The sequence below is a fragment of the Perca flavescens genome, chromosome 21 (genome assembly GCF_004354835.1).
Source record: "Perca flavescens isolate YP-PL-M2 chromosome 21, PFLA_1.0, whole genome shotgun sequence".
In the NCBI taxonomy this organism is placed as follows: domain Eukaryota; kingdom Metazoa; phylum Chordata; class Actinopteri; order Perciformes; family Percidae; genus Perca; species Perca flavescens.
Window position 1 is genome coordinate 483,011 of NC_041351.1, and position 27,954 is coordinate 510,964.

The following is a 27,954-nucleotide window of genomic DNA, read 5'->3' on the forward strand; positions in this document are numbered from 1 at the left end:
CACACACACAGAAACACACACACACACACACACAGAAACACACACACACAGAAACACACAAACACACACACAGAAACACACAAACACACACACAGAAACACACACACACACACACACACACAGAAACACAGACACACAGAAACACACAAACACACACACAGAAACACACAAACACACACACAAACACACAAACACACACACAAACACACAAACACACACACAGAAACACACACAGACACACACAAAGTCGGTACATCCGCGTCTCGAGGGTAAACCTCCAATTAGTTCATTGCTGCTGGAGGCTGTGATGGATCACACACACACACACACACACACACACACACACACACACAAGAGGAAACAGCTGATGAAGCAACGAGCAGAAAGAAGAACAGGACGACAGAGAAAAGTTACATAAATCAGCTCTTTTTTCTCAAACTTCATCTCTTTAATAATTAATAAACTAAAATAAACTGAACCTTGTGTGTGTGTGTGTGTGTGTGTGTGTGTCTGTTTTCCGTGTGTGTGTGTGTGTTCCGTGTGTGTGTGTGTCTATGTGTGTGTGTTTGTGTTCCATGTGTGTGTGTGTGTGTGTGTGTGTGTGTGTGTGTGTGTGTGTGTGTGCAGCATGTCTAATCAATGATTTCCAGTCTGATCTTGTTGCAATAAGCAAACCTGATGTGAAATATTCACTAAATTCACTGATTGTGTTACAGTGTGTCTGTATCTGTGTGTGTGTGTGTGTGTGTGTGTGTGTGTGTGAGAGTGTGTGTTTGTGTCTGTGTGTTGAGATGGTGATTGCTAATTTTATTCTGAAAAACAGAAAGTCGTTCAGAGAGACATTTGTCCTGAAGGGAACTGAAAGGAGACGAGAGAAACTGAAGATGAATGTTCTCAGCGTGTCGTCCTGCAGGTGGTGCTGTGATTAAACAGTTTTATTACGTCCGTATTTAGCATGTAACATTAGACACATGATGAATATGAACTTCATGACTTTTATTATTTCAAATTTTAAAACTACAGCAGTTTCAGCTTTTTATTTCATGTTTTATTCACGTTTGAGTTTCATTTATTCATCAGCAGAGAGACGCAGATGAGAAGACACGTTCAATGAATAAAGATGATTTGTTTCTGAGTTTGTCAGCAGTTATGAACATCTCTCTTATCCATTAATTTTGATATTTTTGTCTTTCTGTCATGAGATGGAAACAAATTTCCATAAACGTGTCTCCTTCTTGTTCTCTTTAATCTAATTAACATCCATCCAACAACAAATCAGACTTTCAAACTGTTGACAGGATGCTCCGACTGAAAACAAGATCACTTCTTTGTGTTATGAACATTTAATCCTTGGAGACTTAAAAAAGAGATTTGAAAATGTGAAACTTGTAATGTCTTGGTTAGAGAAGGGGGAAGCAAACATGATGAAAGTAAATCAAAGAAATCATTTTTAATTGTCCGTAGTTAACTTGCGATGAATCCCAAATTAAGAAGCATTTAGTCTGGTAGAGAGAACATGTGGAAGGGCTTTGAACTTTAACCTGACATCAAAAGACCCTTTTCTTTCTCCATTTCTGTTTCTGTGAGCCATCCATAACTGCTGCATTGCTTCCTGTTTTCCAAACCCGTAACCGTGACTACAGATCTTGCTCATCAGATTCATGCATTCACATACCAATCGCACAGCCAATGTTCAGTGTCATGCCCAAAGACACTTTTTTAAGAATATATTTGGGGGCATTTTGGCCTTTAATTGATAGGCCAGTTGTAGACTGTAAATGGGGGAGAGAGATGGGGAAGAAATGCAGCAAAGGGCCACAGGTCGAATTCAAACCCTGGCTGCTGCGGAAAGGACTGAGCTTTGGTACACTGGGCGCAAACTCTACCAGGTGAGCTACCAGGGTGCCCATGCCCATAGACACTATTACATGCAGACTGCAGGGCCAGGGATCAAACCACCGCCCTTCCAATTGATAGTCGCTCTACCATCTGAGCCACAGCCTCCCGTGTGTGTGTGTGTGTGTGTGTGTGTGTGTGTGTGTGTGTGTGTCTGCAGTATAAAAGCTGTAAAGATGAGCTATGAGCTGTCTTCCTGAAAAACACCCAATTACATGCTGCAGAGTAGTGTGTGTGTGTGTGTGTGTGTGTGTGTGTGTGTGTGTGTGTGTGTGTGTGTGTGTGTGTGTGTGTGTGTGTGTGTGTGTGTGTGTGTGTGTGTGTGTGTGTGTGTGTTAGAGTGTTCAATAAAGCTCTGGTCTCAGTTTATAGAGTCACTTTATCAAACTGCTCCTGAACACAACAGAGATCAGGAGGTTTTTACTGACACAGAGGGTGTGAGTTACTTTGAAATCAAACTGCAGCGCAGTGTTTTTTCACCTTTTATTAACTCTGTAAATTCTCAGGGTCTTGCGACCATTAAGGTGCATAAAAATCACACCTCCACCAGACAAGTGATCGGAAAAGCATCTATGAAGAAATCTAGACGATTCTGACAGATATGGAAGCATTGTTAACTTCTGTCCTATTACAAACAGCGAGGAATCTGTTCCAGTAACTCCCTCACACTTTGATAGGTTAGCATCTTAAAACACTTTCCTTTACTGGCAATGACACAATAGCACCTAAACCAAGTCAAGATCAGTTGAGCAAACTGTGGATTATAAAAACATTTTGGACTCAGTTTAAAAAGGAATATCTAATGGATGAGAGATCCTCTTCTGTGAAACAGTCTTAAGATATGTGGTATTAATCTGAGAAGAAACTGCCCTAACATTTTTGGAAAATGGGGAGCATTACAGATGTTTATGTGGGCAGAGATGGAAAGGTACATTCTTGTCTTGTTAAGCTACCTTTCAGGATAACCATGAGAAGACAACTAGGGTTTCCTCCTGAACTGAAGTTCAAGTGATGAGTCTCAACAATCAAGAGTGTGTTGCAACTATAATAGGTGCATAAAACCATCAGATCTCCACTGTTAATCTCCTGGATTTGGTTAGGACATCCAACCTCATCCCCACATCTGCTGTCCCAGCTCTGTAACTGTCAGGCTGGTGGCAAACAGGGGACTCAGATATGCAGTTAAAGTCACAAAAGGGTTTCCACAAACAGGGCAGAACAGTTAAAACCAACAGTTCCTAAGCACACAGGGGAAATGGCTGTAACGCTCGACACAAGGGTAGAAGATGAACTGGCAGAGAAAGAAGAGAAAGGAGTGAATATGAACACATGAGGGAGGCAGGACATTAGGGCTGGCAGGTGATCACACAAGGTGGGAATGCAGATAAAGACCGTAAGGAAATTACCTGCAGAGGAAAGAGAGCGTGACAGAAACAGCAGATGAATCATCGATGGGAGCCTAGCTATGCACTGCTTATGTGTTATTGATTAGGGGATGAACCAATCATAACCCTCCTGGGCGGCAGCGGTGCCCTTGCACAATAGATATCGGAGATCACAAGCTGATCATGACACAGACGAGTCAATGATTTACGGTCCTGATTCCTCTCGTAGCTGGTTGGTTCCAGGCTTAAAACTTGATATATACGTATCAGTATTTAATGAAAGGTCACAGAGATTTTGAACAGGGAAAATCCCTCTGGAACCAGAGCCGTTCAGAAAGTGAGCTTTATTGTGGTATGCGTATGAAGAACATGTTATAATTGTCTGAGTGGGGAAGGGGCTCCAGGTGAGGACCAGGTGCAGATAACAGAGATTAAAGTCCAGAGCAACAGGACTGAACAGATCAGATATATTGTTAGAACAGATTGTTGCATGGATTGCATCATAGGATTCAGCATTGAGAACCGGCTCCAACTTTGTGTCAAAAAACAGATTCCAATAGAATCATTATCAAATTGTTACTGAATTTGATTGTGAAATTTAGTTTGGAATCCGATAATCGGTTCCAGATTTAACACGTGCAACTTTTGGTTTCAGTAGCGACGGCCACATTTCCAGCAGGTGCTTGTTGTGTAGCAGCCGTGGAACACAGTAAGTGGTGCTCTAGTGTCCGGCTTTATTTCACGTTGAAAAAGCGTAAAACTGTGAATCACCATGGAATCAAAATTAAATCTTCCTCTTTTCTGTGAAATAATCATGTGACCTGTTTAGAGGGTAAGAATCGGAATTGTTAAACTCAAAACGAAGCCCAACCCTAAACATTAACCCGATCACTGTAGATAATCTACTCATCCGAATATTCAGCTGTGTGCGTGTGTGTGTGTGTGCGTGCGTGCGTGTGCATGTGCCCTTTATTATTCAGAACTCATTACCTCATTAAAACACACACACAAGTTAGGATGAGAGAAGCAGGGGATTGTGGGAAGGAGATTAAACAATGCCTTTGAGAAATGAGACACACACACATAGACACACACACACACACACACACACACACACACACACACACACACACACACACACACACAAAGTTTCGGGATAATCAAACAAAGCAGAAACAAAGAGCTGTAACGAGCTGTTTTTTTTAAAAGCTGATGAATCAGCACAACACACTAAACAAAAAACTTATTTTTAGACTTTGTGTTGAGTTAATTTATTTTATTTTTAATTAGTTAATCATCTTTTTATTGACAAATTGAGACGGAATAGTTTTGAACTAACCACTTCAGTCACATGTTGAAACAGAGGAGCCTCTGATTTCAAAAGTCTTCAAACCTCCTAAAAACATAGGACCAGTCAACCACCAAGATAATAAACTGAAAAGAGGGTGGCACTAAAAGTTCTCCCAACATTCACAAAAACGAATTTCTTGCTAGAATACTTATTTTAATACATAGAAATGTTGGTGAATGATTGGCAGTTGCAGATCAATAGATCAACAAATCAGTGAATGAATATCTGAGAGCCATTTACACAATTTTTGTCTGATCTTTTTGTTCTTCTCCCCGCTGCTGTTTTTTTATTTGCTTTGTGTTGCTGTTAGTCAGATAATTTTCTAAAATGACACGCTGAGCTGCAGATTTGTCTCGCTGCTGCAGGAAACAAAGCAGACGGTGGGGCTTCAGATCCACAACAGCATGAAATCAACAAGAGCTGAATCATAATTATCAAACAATAAAGAACCAGTGAGAGTCTGCAACGATACGCTGCGGAAACAACCATTAGAGAGACCACAAGTCCCACAATGCAACAGCAACCAGTCCCACAATGCAACAGCAACCAGTCCCACAATGCAACACCAACCAGTCCCACAATGCAACAGCAACCAGTCCCATAATGCAACAGCAACAAGTCCCATAATGCATAATGGTTTCCTCCTCTTTATTCTGTCTGCTAGCAAACAACAGAGACATGCCTAAAGACTTCTGTGTGCAGATATTCTACTACTACTAACAGGGTAAAGAAACCAGAACTTTTTTCTGAGCTGCCGACCCAACAAAAGTGGAATCAGCAGAGAGAATGGGGAGACACTAGCTAGCATCACTAGCTTGTCTTTGAGATATAGTTAGCCTAAAACTAGTCTCAATTTGCCAGACCTTCCTCCACAGTGGGGCAAAGGCAGGTCTGGCTAGTCCACTCAGCATTCCTGGATTTGAGAAAAACGTGTTCTGGTTTATTGGCAGTTCTCTAAACCAATCACAATCATCGTAGGCGGGGCTAAGCTCCGGACGGAGCCACAGCGCTTCTGCTAAATAGTCTCAGGAAGGAACTTGTTTTGGTGGAACATGTATATGTTCAAAAGTAGTTTTAGTCGTGCAACAGAAACCTCAGATTGGACAGATAGTCTAGCTAGCTGTTAGACAGACAGACAGACAGACAGACAGAAAGACAGACAGACAGATAGTCTAGCTAGATGTCTGGATTTACCCTGCAGAGATCTGAGTAGCAGTTAACCATAGTCCTCAGAAATCTACCGGAGGTTAGAACCCCATCACAAAGACAGAGGGCCAGTCATGTAACAGAGACCAGGCAGAGGAAGGGGATGGATATCCTGCTAAAAAAAGCGTGATCCGGCAGAGTTCCGGCAGCACCAGAACAAATCTCGGAAGTGGAACGTCATGGACATAGACTAACCTAAAACTAACACTTGCATATTTCACTTGGTAGCAGAATGCTTAATCTTAATTTACAGAAATATAGTTAGCCCAAAACTGACAATTGGATGTTTGACTTGGTAACAAAACGCTTGCTGCATAACATTGGACATATCATTAGCTTAGCATCTCCCCATTCACTCTGCTGATTCCTCACATCTGTTTCAACTTTTGTCTTCATAAACACTCAGCTTTGCGGGTCAGCATCTTATAAAAAGTTATGATATGGATTATACACATTGATGGTAGTAAATATCACCACACAGCAGCTTTTAGGCATGTTTCTTTTGTTTGCTAGCAGACAGAATTGATGACGAGGCACCTTCACACAACACATGTCAATAGAAGCAGAGAGTTGTTTTCCCCCTGTGGGCGTTGCTTTCAGATTTCCACGTGATGTGCTCTGTCTCTATAATTCATCCGCAACCACAGACTGTAACCACAGACTGTAAAAAATAAAATAACGGACAAAACTTACAGGTCTGAAAAGTGAAGCCAAAGCTGAATCTCCCTAAAGCTGCATTCTCTCTAACTTCCGGCAGGGTGCGACTCCTCTGGCTCCAAAAAGAAGTCTGTTTCATATACAAGTCTATGAGAAAATGAGCCTAATTCTCTCTTGATTTATTACCTCTGTAAACATTGTCATACTGAGTTCATGGTCTCAATCTCTAGTTTTAAGTCTTCTTCAACACAGCACAATGTTCATTTAGTAAATGATGCTTCCATTTATTTTAAAATAGACGATAAAGCGCAGGATGCTTTACCTGTCAATCAGGACAGAGGCTTATCAATGCTAACTATGCCAACATTGGGGAAATTAAAATAGACCTCAACTTGTTTTAGGCTGTTGTCCGTGTTTTTATCTTTGACCCTCTCACTGTGTTTTCACTTCAGCAAAGTTCACTGGAACATTTTGGTCACCTAGAAAGTCTTGTTCAGTGTTCTGCAGCACCGAGCGTTAGCTGCTAACGTAAAGGGAAAGTTTGCAGATGTTCTGTTCTGCCGTACATGCAGACAAATGTCTTCACTACCAGGAGGTCTGTGTTTATCTGCCGGTAAAATCTCTGCTGGATGACTCGCTTCAGAGGGGTTAAAAATCGATACCTCTTTAGCATTTAGCTTAACACAAACCATGAAACCATGAACAACACTGGCTTTTGCCGTGTCATCCTTCCCAGTTCCACACTCTCAAAAATCGTCACATCTGGTTGCAAAAAACAAAGATGGTGACGTCCACATCTCCAAACTCAAGTCTTCTAAACAGCAGTCCACAAACCAACGGGACACTGCTGCGTGCGTTATTTCTACAGTCTATGGCTACAACAAGACCACAATTCCCATAATTCAGCATCACGTGACCTCAGGTAAGAATGACTCTGGTTCAGTTTGACATTTTACAAACTAGCTAAACAATGAATGTTTATATGAGAACTCAGATGTTTTTGTATTTTCTGAGCATGCTCAGTGCAGACTGCAGAGAGGAATCCTTGGTTTAAAAAGTTAAATATTCAAACTATGAAACAACAATAGCTCCAAATGTTTTAACCATATCTAACCATCTATAACCATATTTAACCATCTTTAACTAGCTTCAACCATTTATAACCATCTTTAACCATCTTTAACTAGCTTCAACCATCTATAACCATCTTTAACTAGCTTTAACATCTATAACCATCTATAACCATCTTTAACTAGCTTCAACCATCTATAACCATTGTTAACTAGCTTTAACCATCTTTAACTAGCTTTAACATTTATAACCATCATAACCATCTTTAACTAGCTTCAACCATCTATAACCATCTATAACCATCTTTAACTAGCTTTAACCATCTTTAACCATATTTAACTAGCTTTAACCAGCTTTGGCCATGCTGCAGAGTCTAATATGAAATAATAAAAACAGATTTAGACGTCAGACCTTTCTTCTTCATGTTTTACTTATAAAGCTGTCATGTCTGTGTGATCTACAATAACTCAGCACAGTTCTGTTTAAAGCTGCAGCAGCCCCGTTAACCATTTCATCTAGAACCAGAACAGAACACAACCAGAAGAGAAGCAGAACCTGTTATTGATCCACAATAACTGAGGAGATTTCAGGATCATGATGTGCCTCCTTCATTTGATCCAGAAGAGAACCAGAACAGAACAGAACAGAACCAGAACCAGAACCAGAAGCTGTTACTGATCCAGAAACTAATAAAAGCAGCATGTTGCAGCATCTGCGCATAATTCTATGTTAAGTTTGGGTGTAAAGTCGAAACTAAACGATATGCTGAAACTATTTAGTTTGATACTAAAGTTGTGTTGATGTTTGTTGGAGACGTAAAGTTACTCTCAGTTTGCTCTGGCGTAAAGTCCAAACTAACTAGAATAGTGTCGCAGAAAATTACGTTATCACTTTCTGTGGCCAATCAGTGAAAAGCACTATTCTTGATGGAGTGTTTATTATTATTATTATTATTATTATTATTATTATTATTATTAATAAAACTGTGTTGTCTCTCTTGCCAATTGTCTTTGAACACTTAGCTCAGCAATAGCAAAGAAGCTAGCTAAAAACAGCTAACGTTTGATTAGGTGATAATATACAACCTTAACCTGCAGCTAGGGTTAGTGCAAAATAACAACAGTGACTTTGAGTGGTGACACATCGACTACAACATGGATAATATAATGTTATGGGCAGATTAAACTAATGTTATAACAAACATATTGATTGCCTACACTGGAAAACTGGTATGAATTAACATTAGTAGCTGTTAATTAGAAGGTTATATAACCCGAGTCTGCTGCCAGCAGGTCGGTAATCCTCTGTCTCTGCTCATGGAAAACAAAAGCGTGACTATTAATCAAAATCATAATAGTTATTCAAGGGATGTAACTAATCTATCCCAGAGAACGTGTTGCTGATGTAAAACAGCAGTTCGCTCCTCCTCATTCTCCAAGTTATTCCACCTTTCAAAACGATGCGCCATGCCAACTGATCATACAGAGGACTTCACACCTAGTTTTGAGTTGTAACTTTTGACTATGTTAAAATTATTCAGCTGGTGCAACCCCCAAAATGTAAACTCTGACCTAAGTGAGAACTTTTGTTGAAATTAGTCTACCTCTGAACTTACGCACAGATGGTGCAACCCAGAGCAGGTTATCACTCATTACCAGCATTTTAATCTCTGTCAGATGAAATAAAATAATAAACTAAAGAACAAAGCAGCTGACAGCCACGTGTTAACAGGATGTGTTCCCCCTAACCCTGTGTGATCAATAACCTGTTACTGATCCAGAACCTGTTTCTGATCCAAAAGAGAAACCAGCTGATGAGGAAACAGACTGACCTGTTGGAGGAGCAGTGAGGAGAGGCAGCTGAAGAGGAGAGGCAGCGAGGAGCTGCAGGGAGGAGGCGGCGTGTGGCTCGGTGTCTCTGGTCTTCGTGGTGTCTCTTCTAACTCGACCTGCACACAGAAACATGTTAGTCTGGTTCTCCATCAATGCCTTGCTTAGTGACACTTCAGCACTTTTGTTGGGGCACTGCGGATGGCACGCGTGGTCGTTACAAACCGCCTGGTCTTTCATACTTATTGTGGTCAGAGCGGCTCAAAGAAACAACTTCTTCTCTCCTGAAAGCCAATCATTGTAATGTGGTCTATACAAACATGTCCGTGTTGTTACAAAGTCTTGGAGGTGCGCGGCTTTGCGCTCAGACCCTCAACTAACAGTTGCCCTGGCCGCGTTTGTGTCATATCGCAATCCGCGCTGGCCGTGCTGAACGCAACAAGCATGAAACAGCTTTTTTTTCTTCATATTGGGGCTGTAACTAAATCTGCAGTCTGTTCTGTGATCCTGAAAATCCATCCAAAACTATTGCTAATGTTCCTGGACTTTCAGGCAAGTTATCTTAAAAAAAACAAGATAAATTGGAGGTGATAAGCTGAACAATGAAATGTAGTCATATAGAAGAGGATGCACAAATCAGATGTTCTGTTTATATGTGATAGATAAAAGATCAGTTTGAGACAGCCGATCATTACAGGTCATTTCACGTTTTAACACATTTTACTGTGTGAATGCAGAACTGTTTGTGTTTTTTTGTGTATAGTAGATGTGTTGGCAGATTAGTCTGCCTCCACACGTTGGTGCTCCTTTCAGGAAACACTGACCTAAATCTGTTGACAGCAGCAGCATTGTAGTGACAATAAAACATTTGTGCAAAAAAAAAGTAGTGGATGAAGTATTATGGTTGTTTACTTCATTAAAAGTATGAATACCACTTTGTTAAATTACAGTAATAGTCCTGCACTGGAAATGGTACTTCAGTAAAAGTCTGTAAGTATAATCAGGAAAATGTAGTTAAAGTATTAAAAAAATAAAGAAAAATCCTCCCATTTTAGAAACTGGAAACGATCCAAACAATTGTGTAATTAATGGTCCAATCATTTGAGCTGGACATGTAGGCCGTGTTATTGTTGGCTAGTTTACTTTAGAATAAAACATCAGATTTTTTAGCAGAAATCTTAATGTGTAAAATAACTAGTAAATAAAGCTGTCAGATTAATGTAGTGGGGTAAAAAGTACAATATTTCTCTCTGAAATGTAGCGGAGTAGAAGTAGAAAGTGGCATACATAGAAAACACTCAAGTTAAGTACAAGTACCTCAATATTTGGACTGAAGTACAGTACTAGAGTGAACATACTTAATTACATTCCACCACTGGTGTCAAGGGGGTTAATGCTGTGCTTGTTGTGACACTACTGCAACAGATAAAGGACTCAAATGAAGAGCAGACTCTAAAGTATAACAGGGTTTAGATCAGAGGAAATCAGTCCAAGATCAAGCAGAGGTATCCAAAAAACAGTGTGCTAGGATCTCATCTGATCTAAATCCACAAGAAGTATACACGAGAGATAATGCTGCAACGTTAGACACATGGGAACTGAGATGAACTGGCAAAGAGAACAGGAACAGAATAAATACTCTGAAGAGGAAGATAATGAGACAGGTGAAACGTATCAGGGCAGGGTCGGCAATCACAAAGCACAGGAAGTTAAGTATCTCCAAGTAGATATTGGTGTAACTGCCATCTGTGGTTGATTCATTCTGCATTCAGACATCCAGACAGGATTGCTTCTAGGTTAAAGGTTCTTTATTTGGCTCTTCAGGTCAGTCCCAGGTCAGTCCCAGGTCTCCCAGGTCAGTCCAAGGTTTCTGCAGTGTCCCAGGTCAGTCCTGGGTCAGTCCCAGGTCTCTTCAGAGTCCCAGGTCTCTTCAGAGTCCCAGGTCTCTGAGCTTGAAGGGCACAATGGTGTTGAATGCTGAACTAAAGTCTATGAACAACAATGTCACGTGTTCCTCTGGTCCAGCTGGGATAGGGCAGTGCGAAGGACGACAGGGTCATGCAGACTGTTATTATTCATTTATTTATTATGATTATTTTTGTGCTTTTATTGCCATTATTATTAGAGCTAAAAATTGAAAGACTAGACAATGTGCAGTGCAGGAAGGACCACAGACTATGTTTATGGGGTCATTTCTCTTCATTTTTAATGATGTGACACTCAGAGGGAATGAATAACTCTACAGCAGGTCTGAGATCTGTACCCAGTCAAACGCTGTGCACTTAAACAGCCAAACACAAGCACACAAACACACACACACATACACACAGACAGACACACACAGCGAACACACAAGCAGTTTCATGAAAGTAGGCTGCCAGTCAGAGCCCTCAGCTGCCTAACGCCCACACACAAGTTAATGTGAGTCCCCGCTTGCTGCCAAGAAAATCACTACAGCTGCAGCACACACAAACACACACACACAAACAATTTAGCCTCCTATGAATCACCTCCATTTGTTTGACAGAAACTCTGTCAGAATCCACAATCATACATTCAAATATAAAATAACAACTTAGTTTGAAGTATTGTACTAAGACCACCTGAAATTGATCGTCATGGACATCTGGAGGTCTTTTATCATCTCTGTGTGACGATCTGTTGTTGTTCCTCAACACTGACGTCTGACATTTGACGTCTCTGATCCTACTTTTGCTGTTGAATTTACAGAATTCAGCATTTAGAGCATTTCCTTGTTGCTGTATTCACTTCCTTCATCCGGTTATGTAACACAGAATTCAGGCCTTATTTATCTTTTATCGTTGCACAGGCTCGTTGTTGGAGACATCACGATTTTATTCATGTGCTGTTGTGTGATTTTCAGTCTGAGTTTAGCAGAATTAAATTTCAGTTTCCATATGTTACCATGTGTAGAAAACCTGAGACAAATCAATCCTGACAGTGTAAACTGAACAGAAACTGAGCTTTAGCCAGAAAACCTCTACAACATGAACACACACCCACGTTCACAGAAATAAAACCACATTTAATCTGCATTTGTTTGCTTCCACAAGCCCCTGACAGCCTGTGAATGTCTCTCAAACAAATTAACAGAGAGGCTTCTGGGGAAAAACATATGACATAAATACATCCGATTGCAAACCAACCGAGGAATTCAGTTTCTGTTTTAATTAGAAACAGAATCTGTTTTAATGAGGGAATCACACATGAACAACATGAAGAGATAAGACTGAAAACCAGTCCAGTTATATCTAGTCCAGTCAAATATAATTCAGTGCAGTCAAATTTCTGTCAGTCAGAAGCCAAACAGCCCAATCTCACTTCTGTGAGCAAACACTAAAAGTTTCACAATTATAAGGCTGACATTTAAAGTGGAGCTACAGTTTCTCTGACATCCTCTAGTGATTAAACTCTAATGTGAAACTTTTCTGTTGAAAAACAACCTCATTACTGTTTCTAGACAACAAACTCTAAATGAGCATTGATGTCTTCAAATAAGAAAAAGTTTAAGATTAAAAACATATTCATAAAAATGTGAGCCGCGTAATTCTTCAGCTCCAACCCTGTCGTTGTCTCGAGTCATTTAATAAAACACATAAAGAAAGAAACATTTCTGCTCTCTCAGGTCTGCAGCAGCAGAATATTCCCATCATGCTTCACTGGGTGATTTTAAATTGACCAATCATCTTCATATTATATTTGACAGCACTTGTGTGTGTGTGTGTGTCTCAGAAAACACACACACACACACACACACACACACACACACTGTCTCTAAACAGTTAGCCACACAGCCAATCAGCTCCCAGCAATGAGCACTGTTGTCATGGAAACATGGCAAACGTTAATGCAGTACTCAAAAAGCACATCTGGTCTCCAAAAGTCGCCGGTTTGATCCCAGCTGCAAACAGGAATTTTTGCCTTTCACAATAAATGTGAATAAGAATTGTCTTTGCTGGACAGGAAAACGTTTGGTAAGTAACCCTCTGAACGCGCCCCAAGGGTTCTGGCAGATGCAACGACTTGATGCAGAGTCGCTCTGACGTTATGCACATGTGGGAACCAAGGCGGCTGCAGTTTTGTAAATGAGGGTTATGTAAATAACTATTTTCTTTGCTGGGCGGGAAATCGTTTGTTACGTTTTGTTTGAATGCGCCCTGGGTGCCCTGGTGGCAGGTAAAGTCCCCCTAAATCTTCTGTGACATTAGATTCATGTCCAACATGATCCCGACTTCCTCTGATGTCATGCGCACGTGGGAACCATGACGTCATGAGATCGAGGCAGGCGAAAGTTTTAGAGCCAAGCGTCGAGTTGGAGAACATTTAATCTCTAAACAGCGTGCACCGTTCTGCTGTGGTTTCCGGGTTGAACAACATGTTTCCTCTGAACGTTGTGCAGCGAGTGTTGAGGTTTGTTTTCTCTGGCTTGGTAGCCATGTCAGAGATGTTACCCAATCACCAGAGACGTGTCTGTAAACTTGGTAGACATGTCAGAGATGTTACCCAATCACCAGAAATGTGTCTGTAAACTTGGTAGGCATGTCAGAGATGTTACCCAATCACGTCTGTAAACTTGGTAGGCATGTCAGAGATGTTACCCAATCACCAGAGACGTGTCTGTAAACTTGGTAGACATGTCAGAGATGTTACCCAATCACCAGAAATGTGTCTGTAAACTTGGTAGGCATGTCAGAGATGTTACCCAATCACGTCTGTAAACTTGGTAGGCATGTCAGAGATGTTACCCAATCACCAGAAATGTGTCTGTAAACTTGGTAGGCATGTCAGAGATGTTACCCAATCACCAGAGACGTGTCTGTAAACTTGTGGTTATAAAAAGACAGTATAGTTTTTTCAGGGCTGAACGCTCCCTAGCTCTCCACTGGCTGGAAGACCCAGAGCATGATGGGAAACGCCTGACTCTCAACTGATCTAAGAGCTGATTGGTTCAGAATTGACTCAACAGGATGATGGTTTATATCTACTCTTCATTGTGATTGATATTTGTCTGATTTAAACCTATGTTGAGAGGTTAACAGATCATCTTCAGTCTGTGGGATTAAAACCTCAGCAATAGATCGCCTGCAGAGATTTTTAACAAAGTGATAAATGGGTCTGATAACATTTAAATGAATCAGATCTAACAGGAAGTGAGTGTTTCTGTGACTTCCTGTTCAAACTGATCTTGCGTTCATGGATATGGGAAAAACATTTTTCCGAGTGAAAACGTCACCATTCACGTAACGTCCTGTGGGAATCAGAGGTGGGAAACTCGGGCTGGATTTTGATACCCGAGTTTCCCAGTTGGTGACGCGTTGTTGACAACTGACGTTTGATGGAGGCGACTTTGGTTCACTGAACATATTTCAATGATAATAAACGTTTATTGTGGACAAATGCCTCTGCCAAGAAACATACACAGACATAATATGTTTAAAATTATTCATAAATAGGCCCATGTATAAAAAAACAACACATTATCCGTGTCTTTTCCCATTGGTTGTCCTGCAGATAACACAAACAAACACCTGGCCATGTGCTGTTTGGATGCTCGCATAAGAAAACAGCAGAAAATCTTCTGTTATTGTGTCTCCATGTTTTCACACACCTGATGCTCTAGGCTACGGCCAACCATTGGTGGCAGTCATGCAAAAAGTTGTTATGCAAAACGCCAATATAACAGAAGTAGAAGAACACTCATCCCGTCCATGTGAATGCTGGCAGTCGGAAAAACAACGTAACCAGGGGGGCGATCCCTGTTATTCCGAGGTGGCATGAACACAGGGTGAAGGCAGCGTGCATGTCTCCGCCCCCGGCTGCATGAACAAATCCAAACATGTTTTAACAAGGAAGCAGGGCTAACAGAGGAGCCGTGTTTCTGATTAGACATATGATTTCAGTCTCCCAGCCAATCAAAGGGCTGCATCTGGCTCCACCCACCTGTGTCAGGTGATCTCAGCAGCGAGTGAGTCCTGGGGGTGTGTCTCTCTGGCCTCTGGATGATGTGATTGGTCAGGAGGAGGGGCTTGTCTCTCCTCTGGAACACTTCCTCTGGAGAAATCCAGCCTTCAGCTAGCTGCACACATGTTATCATGTTAGCATCATACTAATGTCTGTTAAAGTGTGTGTGTGTGTGTGTGTGTGTGTGTGTTTGTGTTTACCTATGTGATTATTTTTTTTCTAATAATTCCAAGCAAAACAATTGTCACCTCAAAGGTAAAACTTGATGTGCAACTGTCAAATGTGCAATGTCCAACTTGTAAACAAAACATGTGTGTAGTCATAAACTATTGGTATTTTACTTGTCTGATATTATGAGCTTTTGTTTACAGTTCCCTCTGCTTCTTTCTAAGTGATTAGTCTTATTCTCTCTCCAACATGTTTGCAGTTTTGCTCCCAGCTTTCTCGTTTGCGCTTCCAAACTCTTTGTTTGCAATTCTGGCACAAACTTCTCTCGTGGGCGGGTCTTTCAGGTATGTGTCCCCATTGGCTAATACGTTTTTGGAGTACATTTGAGTGACAGCTCAGTGCTTGCCTGCACCTGACGTTTCAGTGCAGCTAACGTTAGAGACTTTGGAGGACACACAAACCACTCTACTCAGCGGATTAATAAAGATTAATAAAGTGTAAGTATTGATCATATATATTGTCTGTGATCTACTGTGCATCAATGTGTTGTTAAGTTACTAGCTAGCTAGTAAAGCTATGTAAGTTATCATTTAACGTTAGCTAACTGCTAACGTTATCTAACTGCTAACGTTATCTAAAACAAATGCTAGCCAAGTAACGTAGGCTTACTGTAGCTATGTTACTGAGCTAATTTGCCATGGGAATCATGTATGCTTAGTGAGGCCTTCCTCAATGGAGCTGTATTAATGATCGTCTTCTCTCTCTAGAACAATGAAACATTGTGGGACGTGCAGGACCCGAGCAGAGCTACGATGCTGTCCCAGGTAGGTCAGTAACATAGCTATATACAAATTATTATCCAGCTAACTACAAATTTTTGTAGTTGCTATTGGACTGATAATACACTATGCTAGGGTATTGGTTAAGTTGTACTATGTAAATTGAGACTGATCATTGAGAAGCAAACTGTAAACAAAAGGACATATTATCAAATGAATGAAAGACCAATAGTTTACGACTACACAAATGTTTTGTTTGCAAGTTTTAACTTTTACCTTTGAGGTGACAACTGTTTTGCTTGAGTTAGCGATTTTGTTTGATACTTGAGAAGTCTTGCTTGGAATTAAAGTCACAAAACTAATCCTATATTTACCGTGGGGAGAGGATGAAGAAGATGAAGAGGATGAAGATGTGAAGAGCGATAAAACGAAGGAACGAGAGGAACCACTTCAACAGCTGGACGTTCCCACTGAAATGACAAGAACACTTTTAACTTTTTTATCTCCTCTGTGAATCATCTGCTCAGAATCTGAGAACCACGAGACCTTTCCAGTCACGTAAAGAACCAGAAGAACATAAGGAACTGATGGAACAGAGATAATCAGTAGGACATGTTCTAAATGTTCACACTTTTAAAAACAATCTGTCGTCAAGGTTTCAGCTCAGTGTGTACCTTCTCTTTAAAGCTGTCAGAGTTTATCAGTTTTCTTTGTTCAGAAACTTAAAGTCTGCTTATAAGATGTTAAACTCTGCCACTGAAGAAGAGCTGTAAGAGATAATTACCACGCCACCAATAATTAACAGACAATTATTCTCTTTGCCCTCAGGGATCATTAAAGTTTCATCTTATCTCCAGACTGCAGAGGAGCCACTTCACATTAGGCAATTGAAATAATCGTTGTTTTAACTGGTGAACTTGAAACCATTCACAGATTTTATCACAGAAACAGACTGATGCAACAACACTGATCTATCGACGGCTTTAACTTTAAACTAACAGCTTCCATTCAAACCGTTTAGACAGTTTAAGAGATTTTATCATGAAGAGACAAGATGAAACATGACAAGATGAAACATGACACAGTCTTGAGATTCTTCAGAACGGTCATGATTTAATGATGTGCAATGTGCAGAGGAAGACTGAGAGCAGTTCAAAATGTTGTGCTACGAGTGTCTAACGCTACTGCTCGGTGGCTAAACCCTAACTTTATAACCATTCAACACGCTCATGAAGTTATGTTCAATATGATTGACAGCGCTGGGCTAACCCACAATTAAATTTGCCATGAACATTAGCTGGATGTGTAGCAGCCTAATCTACAGCACTTTGGTCCGTTCCCCCTTACTCGCTAAGAGACTTCAGGCAGGATGAGAGCCACAGTTAGGCCGCAGCCAGAGACTACAGAGGCAACATGGCGGCCCACATGGACGCAGCGGTTCAGTCCTCTCCTTTTTGGTGTTTGGTTTGGCTGTTTGTGTCCATGTTGTTACTCTGTCCTGATTACATTCTGCTCGATGAACAGCATCTCCAGCAAGCTTGATCTACTAAAAATTGGGTTACACATGTGGGTGTATGGTTACAGACGAGTTTCTCAGCTCTCACAACATCCGGTGGAAATGGCCAGGCTCCCGAGCTCGCCATGGCTTACAGTCCCCGCAGGTAGGAGACGGAGGTGATGCAGGGACAGGAGGATAAAGAGAGGCTGCCAGGCCGGTGTGCAGGTGAGGCTAAGGAGGCGGACAAACAAACTGCCGCTTCCTAGTATCTTTCTCACCAACACGAGATTCCTCGCAAACCAGATGGACCAATTAATGCCGCAGTAGGTAAGACTTATAAAACTAACTTTCTGTCATATCTGCTGAAACTAACCCTATGGTCCAGTAGAACTACATGAAGCAGCTCATTTAAAAATAAAATTCACCTACAGCCTGGAGTTCTCCCTGTTCAGATGCACCAATCAGGTCCAGGGGGTGTATGTAACTGCGTGTAAATCACTGCTCATGCACCCACATTCATTCTCCCTTGTGGGGGGAGGGGTTTTGGACTTTAGCAGAAAGGGGGGAGGGACTGAGAAGTTGTCGATGTTAAACATTTTTGGCTAAATCCTGGATCTTCACAATCCTACCTACAGGACCTTTAATACACACACATACTTTATACACAATCCTACCTACAGTACCTTTAATACACACACATAATTTATACACAATCCTACCTACAGTACCTTTAATACACACACATAATTTATACACAATTTTACCTACAGTACCTTTTATACACACATGGTATTCAGGTGGTTAGGTGTGTGTGTTACCTGTATGAGGTGTGTGTGTTACCTGTATGAGGTGTGTGTATTACCTGTATCAGGTCTGTGTTTGTCTGTTACCTGTACCAGGTGTGTGTTTGTCTTTTACCTGTATCAAGTGTGTCTGTGTGTGTTACCTTTATTAGGTGTGTGTGTGTTACCTGTATCAGGTGTGAGTGTTACCTTTATTAGGTGTGTGTGTTACCTGTATGAGGTGCGTGTGTGTTATCTGTATCAGGTGTGTGTTACCTTTATTAGGTGTGTGTGTGTTAGCTGTATAAGGTGTGTCTGTGTGTGTTACCTGTATGAGGTGGGTGTGTATGTGTTACCAGTATGAGGTGTGTATGTGTTACCTGTATGAGGGGTGTGTGTGTGTGTGTTACCTTTAGTAGGTGTGTGTGTGTTACCTGTATCAGGTGTCTGTGTGTGTTACCTTTATTAGGTGTGTGTGTGTGTGTGTTACCTGTATGAGGTGTGTGTGTTCAGGTACGAAAACAGCTGGTTGGTAGAACAGCAGAGGGGGCGTGGCCAACCAGAGCCAATGGGGGGTGGGGTCACAGCTGAAGGACAGCCAGGGGGCTGGGGTGGTGGTTACCATGCCAACCGGCTGACCTTTGAACCTGGAGACCGGCAGCATCATGATGACATCACTTCCTATCAGAGAGAAAAATTGATCAGATTAAAAACATCAGCGCTGCTTCTCGTGTCACTTAAATTGCCTCCTCGAGTCCTCCACTAGCCTCCTTTCCTTACATCTTATAGCAGTTACACACCGAACAGACACACCCACCAGACCACCAACCAGACACACCAACCAGACCCACCAACCAGACCACCCAACCAGACACACCGACCAGACACCAACCAGACACACCAACCAGACACACCGACCAGACACCAACCAGACCCACCAACCAGACACACCGACCAGACCCACCGACCACACACCAACCAGACCCACCAATCAGACACACCGACCAGACCCACCGACCACACACCAACCAGACCCACCAATCAGACACACCGAGCAGACACACCAACCAGAACACCAACCAGACCCACCAACCAGACCACCCAACCAGACACCAACCAGACACACCAACCAGACACCGACCAGACACACCGACCAGACACACTGACCAGACACCAACCAGACCCCCCGACCAGACCCACCGACCAGACACACCAACCAGACACACCTAACAGACACACCGACCAGACCACCCAACCAGACACACCGACCAGACACCAACCAGACCCACCGACCAGACCCACCGACCACACACCAACCAGACCCACCAATCAGACACACCGACCAGACCCACCAACCAGACCACCCAACCAGACACACCGACCAGACACCAACCAGATACACCAACCAGACACACCGACCAGACACCAACCAGACACACCAACCAGACACACCGACCAGACCCACCGACCAGACCCACCGACCAGACCCACCGACCACACACCAACCAGACCCACCAATCAGACACACCGACCAGACACACCAACCAGACACACCAACCAGACCCACCAACCAGACACCAACCAGACACACCAACCAGACACCAACCAGACACACCTACCAGACACACTGACCAGACACCAACCAGACCCCCGACCAGACCCCCTGACCAGACACACCGACCAGACACACCGACCAGACACACCTAACAGACACACCGACCAGACACACCAACCAGACACATCAACCAGACACACCAACCAGACACAACAACCAGACCCACCAATCAGACACACCGACCAGACCCACCAACCAGACCACCCAACCAGACACACCGACCAGACAACAACCAGACCCACCGACCAGACCCACCGACCAGACCCACCAACCACACACCAACCAGACACATCAATCAGACCCACCGACCAGACACACCTAACAGACACACCAACCAGACACACCAACCAGACACACCAACAAGACACACCGACCAGACCCACCGACCAGACCCACCGACCAGACACACCGACCACACACCAACCAGACACCCTAACCAGACACACCGACCAGACCCACCGACCAGACACACCGACCAGACACACCGACCAGACACACCGACCACACACCAACCAGACACCCTAACCAGACACACCGACCAGACACACCGACCAGACACACCGACCAGACACACCAACCAGACACCCCGACCAGACACACCGACCATATGGCCGACCAGACGGCCGACCATCGGCAGAAAAGCCAGTCGGACTGATCAGTCTCCCCGAGTTGGTCCAAAAAGTTCCTCAGAACACCTAAGAGATGAGACGTAATACGTCTTCATAACAGCAGGTGGCGCTAATCTGTATTGTCGCCCAAAAAATTAAAACCGGCAGCTGATTGGACGAACGCGTCACGTGTGTTTGTTTTCTCGGGAAATTCAAAGCCAAACTGTCATGGCGGCTCATTCAGAATCCGATCTCATATTGTACTAAAATAGTTCACTGAAACATTTTTCTGAAAACATGTGAAGAGAGAAATAGGCCGTGCAGATGCTGAATCCGTCTTCATTTCAGATCAACAAAGGTCAGTTTAAAAGATTTTCATCAGATTTTGAGAGACTGTAGTCACCTCATCCTGCTCCCCATTTCCGGGTGAGTCCCGACTGCCCTGCCTCTGACTGAACATGTCAGGTCGGCCAAAATGAACGCCGACAGCCCCCCAGACTGACAACGGCACGGGACACATTGAACAGACTCGAGTCACAGACCTCACCAGACGGCTGATTATCGTGTTAGTGTGACAGCGCCCTTAGTCCCTCCCACCGAGGAAATCATCGGAGGAGAGACGCTGAGGAGGGACAGAATCACTTCCGGTTCTGCCGAGAACCGAGGAGTCGAGGAGCTATCAGATAAGGGTGATGAGATTCAGTGAAATGGTTTCCAGTTAGTTTCAGATGAATTACCCAGTATGCACTGCACAGATCCGCCAGAGACGGCCTCCTGCTGTGACGGGGGATGGGAGGGTATAAAGACGAGAGATGGTTCTGGAAGTAAAACCCCGTAAATTTTCTCCATAAGGATTTAGATTATCAGCCATGAAGTCTAAACTATCCAAGGTAGACGAACCCTGAGCTAACGAAGGTTTTTGGTCCTGTAGAAGACACAAGTATGTACGAAATTGAGCTGGATCCAACAACAGGTTTTATTCGATCTTAAGGAAAATATTACACTACCAACAATCCTAAGCATAACAGCAACGTCTGTGAGTGATGGAGCCCTCTGTTGCTTGTCTGCATGGAAATGTTTGACGGAGATAACAGCCGTAAAACATAACTAAAACATCTGTCTAAACTAATTTTAATATTAAAGCTCAGCAGAATGTACAACCGCTGAAAGTAACATGAAGAGCTGATCAAAGATTAAATTCAAGGTGGATTGAAGTGTAGAGCTAAAAAGCCAGCAGATATTTGGAAATCAAAAATAAATTCTATTAAAAATACAGTTTTACCCAAAGCAGAGCTGACTCATCGGTCTGAGTTATAAAAAAATTACAACTAACTACAACTGCTTACAGAAAGAAATGGATAAAGTTCAACACAACCTCATGAAGAAAATAATCTGCTGTCCGTCTTAATTTATTTTGTGTTTCCAAAATGCAAAATAATCACATTTAAGAAGAACAAGAAATAAAACTAAAGTTTAGGCTGATGAGACCACTTGTCACTTGTTATAAATTGTATAACCGGAAGTGAATCAACCATGGTGAAAAATGATGTCTTGGTAGATTTTCCGGGTCCTCTTATTTTGTGTGTGTGTGTGTGTGTGTGTGTGTGTGTGTATACAACACAGGTGTTCTTGTCCCGGGAGGGTTTTAATTCAAACCCTCATATTTTTTCTAATTGTAAGTAGTTGTTTTGGTGTCTAAACTGTCATCACATAATGCTCACCATTTGTTGGTTAAATGTAACTGTAACAACTGCCAAAAACATCATCACATGACCAGCGGCGGTGAGATTAGTTTCGTACAATATCATGAGAATAGGGTTAGGGTTACTGGTGACCCTAGCCAAACCACCAAAGACTTGAAAAGTAAATAATATCTTTTAAATCAGTGCTTCAGGAATTCAGTTTTAAACTTATTGTTGTATTTTAACCAACAAACTTGTAAACTATTATAAACATGTCAGGATGTCCTGGTGGTCAAGACGTCTACGTCTGGTCAGATTTTTCTTTTCTTTTACATCAATCTAACAATCATTTAATCAATCAACCATGAAATAAATAAATAGACTGATCCATGGCTGTCAAAGGGTTATATATGTTTGATACGGATGAATAAATACGAACATGCAGGATCAAATAATAACTAATACCACATTACTTCTTGTACTTGTAGTTTGGCTGTCAGTGTCAGTGCTGATGTCTGTAGCTTAGTGAAGATATCCCAGGTTAAGTGACGGGTTAACTGACAGGTTAAATGATGGTACATGTGTCACCTACGGACCTGCGTAGTCTCCCAGCTTCTGTCCCAGTGAGCTGCTCCTCCTCTGCGGTCCAGTCACGTCCTGAACGTCGGCTCTTCACCGAGGTCCGCAGATCACCCTCCCATCTGGGGAAGGTGAAAGTAGAAACACACCGGAAGCATCAAGAAGTGACAGAGGCATTCACATGCCAACAGACAGCAGACAGAGAGACAGACAGACAGCAGACAGACAGAGAGACAGACGGAGAGTCTCCCGGTTCTAACAGACAGATGGAGTCACGGCAGCGGCTGCGACGCCTTTAGGTAGAAAAATACCGGAGTCTGCTTTCAGCAGAGCTGAGTTCCTCTCTGTCTCTCGGTTTCTCTCTCTCTCTCTCTCTCTCTCTCTCTCTCTCTCTCCCTCCCTCTCTCTCTCTCTGTTTCTCTGTTTCTCTTTGTTTCTCTCTCTGTCTCTCGGTTTCTCTCTCTCTCTCTCCCTCCCTCTCTCTCTCTCTGTCTAGCTGTTTCTCTGTTTCTCTTTGTTTCTCTCTCTGTCTCTCTCTTTCTGTCTCTCTCTGTTTCTGTCTCTCTCCGTCTCTCTTTTTCTCTCTGTCTCCCTCTCTCTCTCTCTCTGCTTCTGTCTCTCTGTCTCTCGGCAAATGGAGCTGCTCTCAGATCAAAGAGCCGCCTCCCCATTAAGTGTGCGTTTGTGTGTGTGTGTTTGTGTGTGTGTGTGTGTGTGTGTGTGTGTGTGTGTTTGAACACATTAGTGAGATAATAACAACTATATATTCTGTTTGTGTTTGTGTGTGCTTGTCCTGAGTCATCAATAAAAACACACACGGTTTATCAGCCGTGTTGCCGCCTCTGTCTTTTGTCGTGATGAGGAAGGGGTGTGTGTGTGTGTGTGTGTGTGTTACCACACACCAGTAATTGTTTCAGAGTTGTGAAGCTCGTCTATAATCTGTGCAAACACACACTGATCTAATATTGACACGATGGATTGCGTGATTAACTGTTGACTCGTCGACCTTTTAGACAAACACAGGAGACTAGCCTCTTCTACTTTATAATCCAAACTTCAGCTGTGATTGGACAGCAGAGCTGTAACGAGAAAAGAAGCTCCATCCCTCTCCTCTCCTGCAGGTTTCTAATGATGAATAGAAATCCTGCATGTAGATCTTTGAGAGTGAACACAACATGTAGGACATTGAAGAAAGATTTTTCTCTGACTGCTCCCCTTGGGTCAAATAAATCTAGTCTGAGATCTGAACATGTGATTATATGAATAAAATATGAATTATTTTGTTTGTATTGCTAACATTGATCTCAGTCCCTCTGTGATTCTGAGTGTGTATACAGATTCAGCAGAAAGGTGGTTGGAGTACATTGACTGTAAATCAAAACTAATGACTGGGAGGCCTTCAGAAGATGAATAATAATTTGCCCCAGTTGGCAGCTGAGTGAAGCTTTGCTTCTGATTTAATTAATTCAAATCACCAGCGGATATCAGAGAACATTTAACACATGTTTTATGTATAACTGCTAATCCCCGAGGTGTAAATGCAAATGTGAGGATTTTACATTCATAAAAAAATCCACTACAGTTAACATCCAGACGCCACTGAACACAGGAGCGCTGTTATTGGCTGTTTCTTTTTATACTATCAGAACCTTTCCAAATAAGAGCACTGGTTTTGAAGGTAGAATGAAAGTAACTGAGCCAGCTTATCCTGAACAGAGACAAGTCAAAACTAGACCTGTTATCAAAAAACAGACCGGTGATGAAGACCTGTGATGAAAACCAGACTGTGATGAAAACCAGACTGTGATCTAAACTAGACTGTGATCTAAACTAGACTCTGATGAAAACTAGACTCTGATGAAAACTAGATATGCAATATAAACTAGACTGTGATGTAAACTAGACTGTGATGTAAACTAGACTGTGATGTAAACTAGACATGTGATGAAAACTAGACAGTGGTGGAATTTCCAGAAACACCATGTTGTTGTAGGACGAGACTAAGGGGAAACTTAGACATTAGGACTTGTATAGGTCAGAGGTCAGTGGATGAGAATATTCGGCCAGTCTCTAATTACCCAGCCTGCCCTGTGTTCATATATGAACATGTTTGTTTCTCTAAAGAATCAGAGTGTAGGCAGATGCATGATGAGGGTATGTTTTGTTCCAGGACTGTCACCTGTTGGTGGAAACAGGGTACCTGACACACTTTTGTATATCCAGAGGGAGAGATAGACTCAACTATGTTTTAGGTGAGCATCTAAAATTTTGGCATAACAAACTTGACAGCTTTGTTAAGAGATATATGCATTTGGGAAAATGCACAGACCGTCAAAGTTGGGATGACACTGAACAATTACAAATCTGAACCTTCATGCATCCAGAAGTCAAGCTGCTACTGAATTTCTCCATAAAACCAGACCTGTGATTTAAACCAGACTTTCCCTCACTTTGACTTGTTGTGGAAGATGAAACTGTGTGGTTCTGCTGGGTCTGAGGTGCTCTGCTCTCAGATTCACGATCTTGGAGAATACTGAAAAAGAAAAAGGCTCCAGCTTGTTGGATTCCTCCCAAAGTGTGATTTTGCTGGCAGGGAGCCACACCTTCTGTTCTGGATGCTAACTGTGCAACAGCTGTTACATGCTGGATATGATGCTGCTCGTTCTTAAAAAACAGTATGTTATCGATGTAGATAAATTAGTACAGCCAGTCATGAGGATGTCATTGACTGAGGCCTTGAAGACAGATGGGGTGAGACCGAATAGAATAACAGGATACTGATACCCTTCAGACCCTTGCCTAATCTTGACTAGAAAGTTAGTGTTTCCAATATCAACCTCGGAGACAATGGTCTCACCTTCTGGAGGAGCTCAAGGCTGAAGATATCAGCACCAGGCCATCCACACAGCCCCATCCCTCTTCCTGGTCAATTGTCTGCATAATATGAAAGCCTGGATGTGAATCAACCTACTCAGACTAAACAGTAGTACAACAGAGCTCTTGGTTGTGGCTCCCAAGGCGCTGCTCCAGAAGGTTTGGAGATCTCATCCATCTGCCCATTGTCTGAGGTCCGCTACCTTGCTGTAATCATGAACTTCACTCTCTCTGGCATCACACCAAATCCACGTTTTATCACCTCAAAAACTTCTCCGGACTCCGGCCATCACTCTCTGACTCCGTGGCACAAACCCTAATTCAAGCTTTTCTTACCTCCCACTTTGACTACTGCAATTGAGTCCTGTTCGTGGTCCACAGAAAAACCATAGACAGGCTCCAGTATGTTCAAAACTCTGCTGCCAGGGTCCTCACCCACACCAACAGTTGGCAGCACATCACCCCAACCCTCATCCACCTTCACTGGCTCCCAATCAAGTCCCACATCAAATATAAAATCATCCTCACCTACAAATCCCTCCATGCCCTGTCTCCAGAGTACTTCTGTGACCTCCTCCATCCATACACCCCACCCCGTCAGATGCTGACCTGCTCTCCTTTCCCCACACCAGACTCCATACCTTTGAAGACAGATCCTTTAGTATTGCATCCCTGACCCTCTGGAACTGTGTGCTGTATGTTCAGTAAATTCTGTAAAGTGCTCTTCGGTTTCGTGAAAGGCACTATATAAGGCACTAAATTATTATTTAGTGGAGTGGAAGGGGGAATCTCATTTTGATCACAGTACTCTGAATGCTGAAGCTTTTTTTAATGAAGAAAAAATCATTAGAGAATAGTTGTATGAGATCTGGATCGGTCAGAGGGAGAGCACAGGTGTCATTTAGGAGGTATAGACCCAGAGAGGAGGTAAGAGGAGATGTGGCATCTCATTTTCGAGAGGATCCTCGGTAGGATTGGACAAAAAAAAAAGCAAGACATTTCAATACAACATACACATTCACTCATGTCTGTGCATGACGTTTGATTGGGCTTTGAGTTGCAGAGTCCATTCAGGCCAGATCATACGGTAAAATCCCTGAACCCAGACGACTGGACAGATAAAGTGAAATTGCATTTTTTTATTCAGAGCAGAAGTCAGTCCCAGGCGGCCTATCAGTGAGGAGGAATCAGGAGCATAAAGATGAAGAGCAGACATGAGTCACAGACAGGAAGGCAGGTAAGAAGAAGTAAAGATACTCAGCACAAACACATGAGAGACACGTGGTGACCGGCAGTGGCAGGAAGACTGTTCAGGAGATGATCTTAAAGTTCCTGTGCAGATTTTCTTTATTAAATGTAAAATACTCACCAGTTTGTGTAAATGTCTGACAGCTGACTCTCTTACACATGAACAGTTAAAGTTAGCTCAACATGACTGGAAGGTTTTTCATCAACATGTTCAAACAGAATGTTTCTGAAAGGGATTCAAGACTGTAGGAATCTTTTAGCATTTACTTTCATTTCTCTCTCTCTCTGTCAGTTTTTCCTTGTTTTAAATGACTGCTGGTCGCACGCACGCCAACACACACACACAGACACACACACACACACGGTTGGTGTTAGTGAGGGGTGAAATTGAATTGTTTCAGTCTGGAGACGGAGAGTAAAGTATAATAGAGAGAAAGAGACAGAGAGGGGGAGAGAGAGAGAGAGGCTAAGCAATTACATGAAACATTTTCTAACCTCCTATTTTCTTCTATTATCCCCCCCATCCCCTCTCAACCTGTCAGCCAGCTGTGATTGGTTAAAGTGTTTCCTAAAACACAATTAGCCTCCTCCTTCTCTCCTTTAGTGTCACCATGGAAACACAACTGTCTCCAACAGGCTGTAGTATCACCAGTGGTTACCGTGGTGATGTGTCCCAAAAATATCTCCGATCATCCTGGCAGATAGGACTGCTGTTAGACCAGGACAACCTGAATCTGGATCAGA

General features: G+C 42.5%; 1 protein-coding gene across 1 annotated transcript in view; it reads right to left on the minus strand.

Moving 5' to 3' along the window:
* tcerg1l (transcription elongation regulator 1 like) overlaps positions 1-26,542 on the minus strand; it is a 43,766-nt gene extending 17,224 nt beyond the window's left edge. The window contains exons 1-7 of the mRNA XM_028568473.1: positions 26,299-26,542; positions 25,946-26,039; positions 23,098-23,210; positions 19,095-19,285; positions 16,699-16,794; positions 15,357-15,492; positions 9,398-9,514 (exon numbers count right to left, since the gene is read on the minus strand). Of these exons, the coding sequence (XP_028424274.1) occupies positions 9,398-9,514; positions 15,357-15,492; positions 16,699-16,794; positions 19,095-19,285; positions 23,098-23,210; positions 25,946-26,039; positions 26,299-26,542 (991 nt within the window). The remainder of the gene's footprint in view (positions 1-9,397; positions 9,515-15,356; positions 15,493-16,698; positions 16,795-19,094; positions 19,286-23,097; positions 23,211-25,945; positions 26,040-26,298) is intronic.
* Between the last annotated feature and the right edge of the window lie 1,412 nt (positions 26,543-27,954).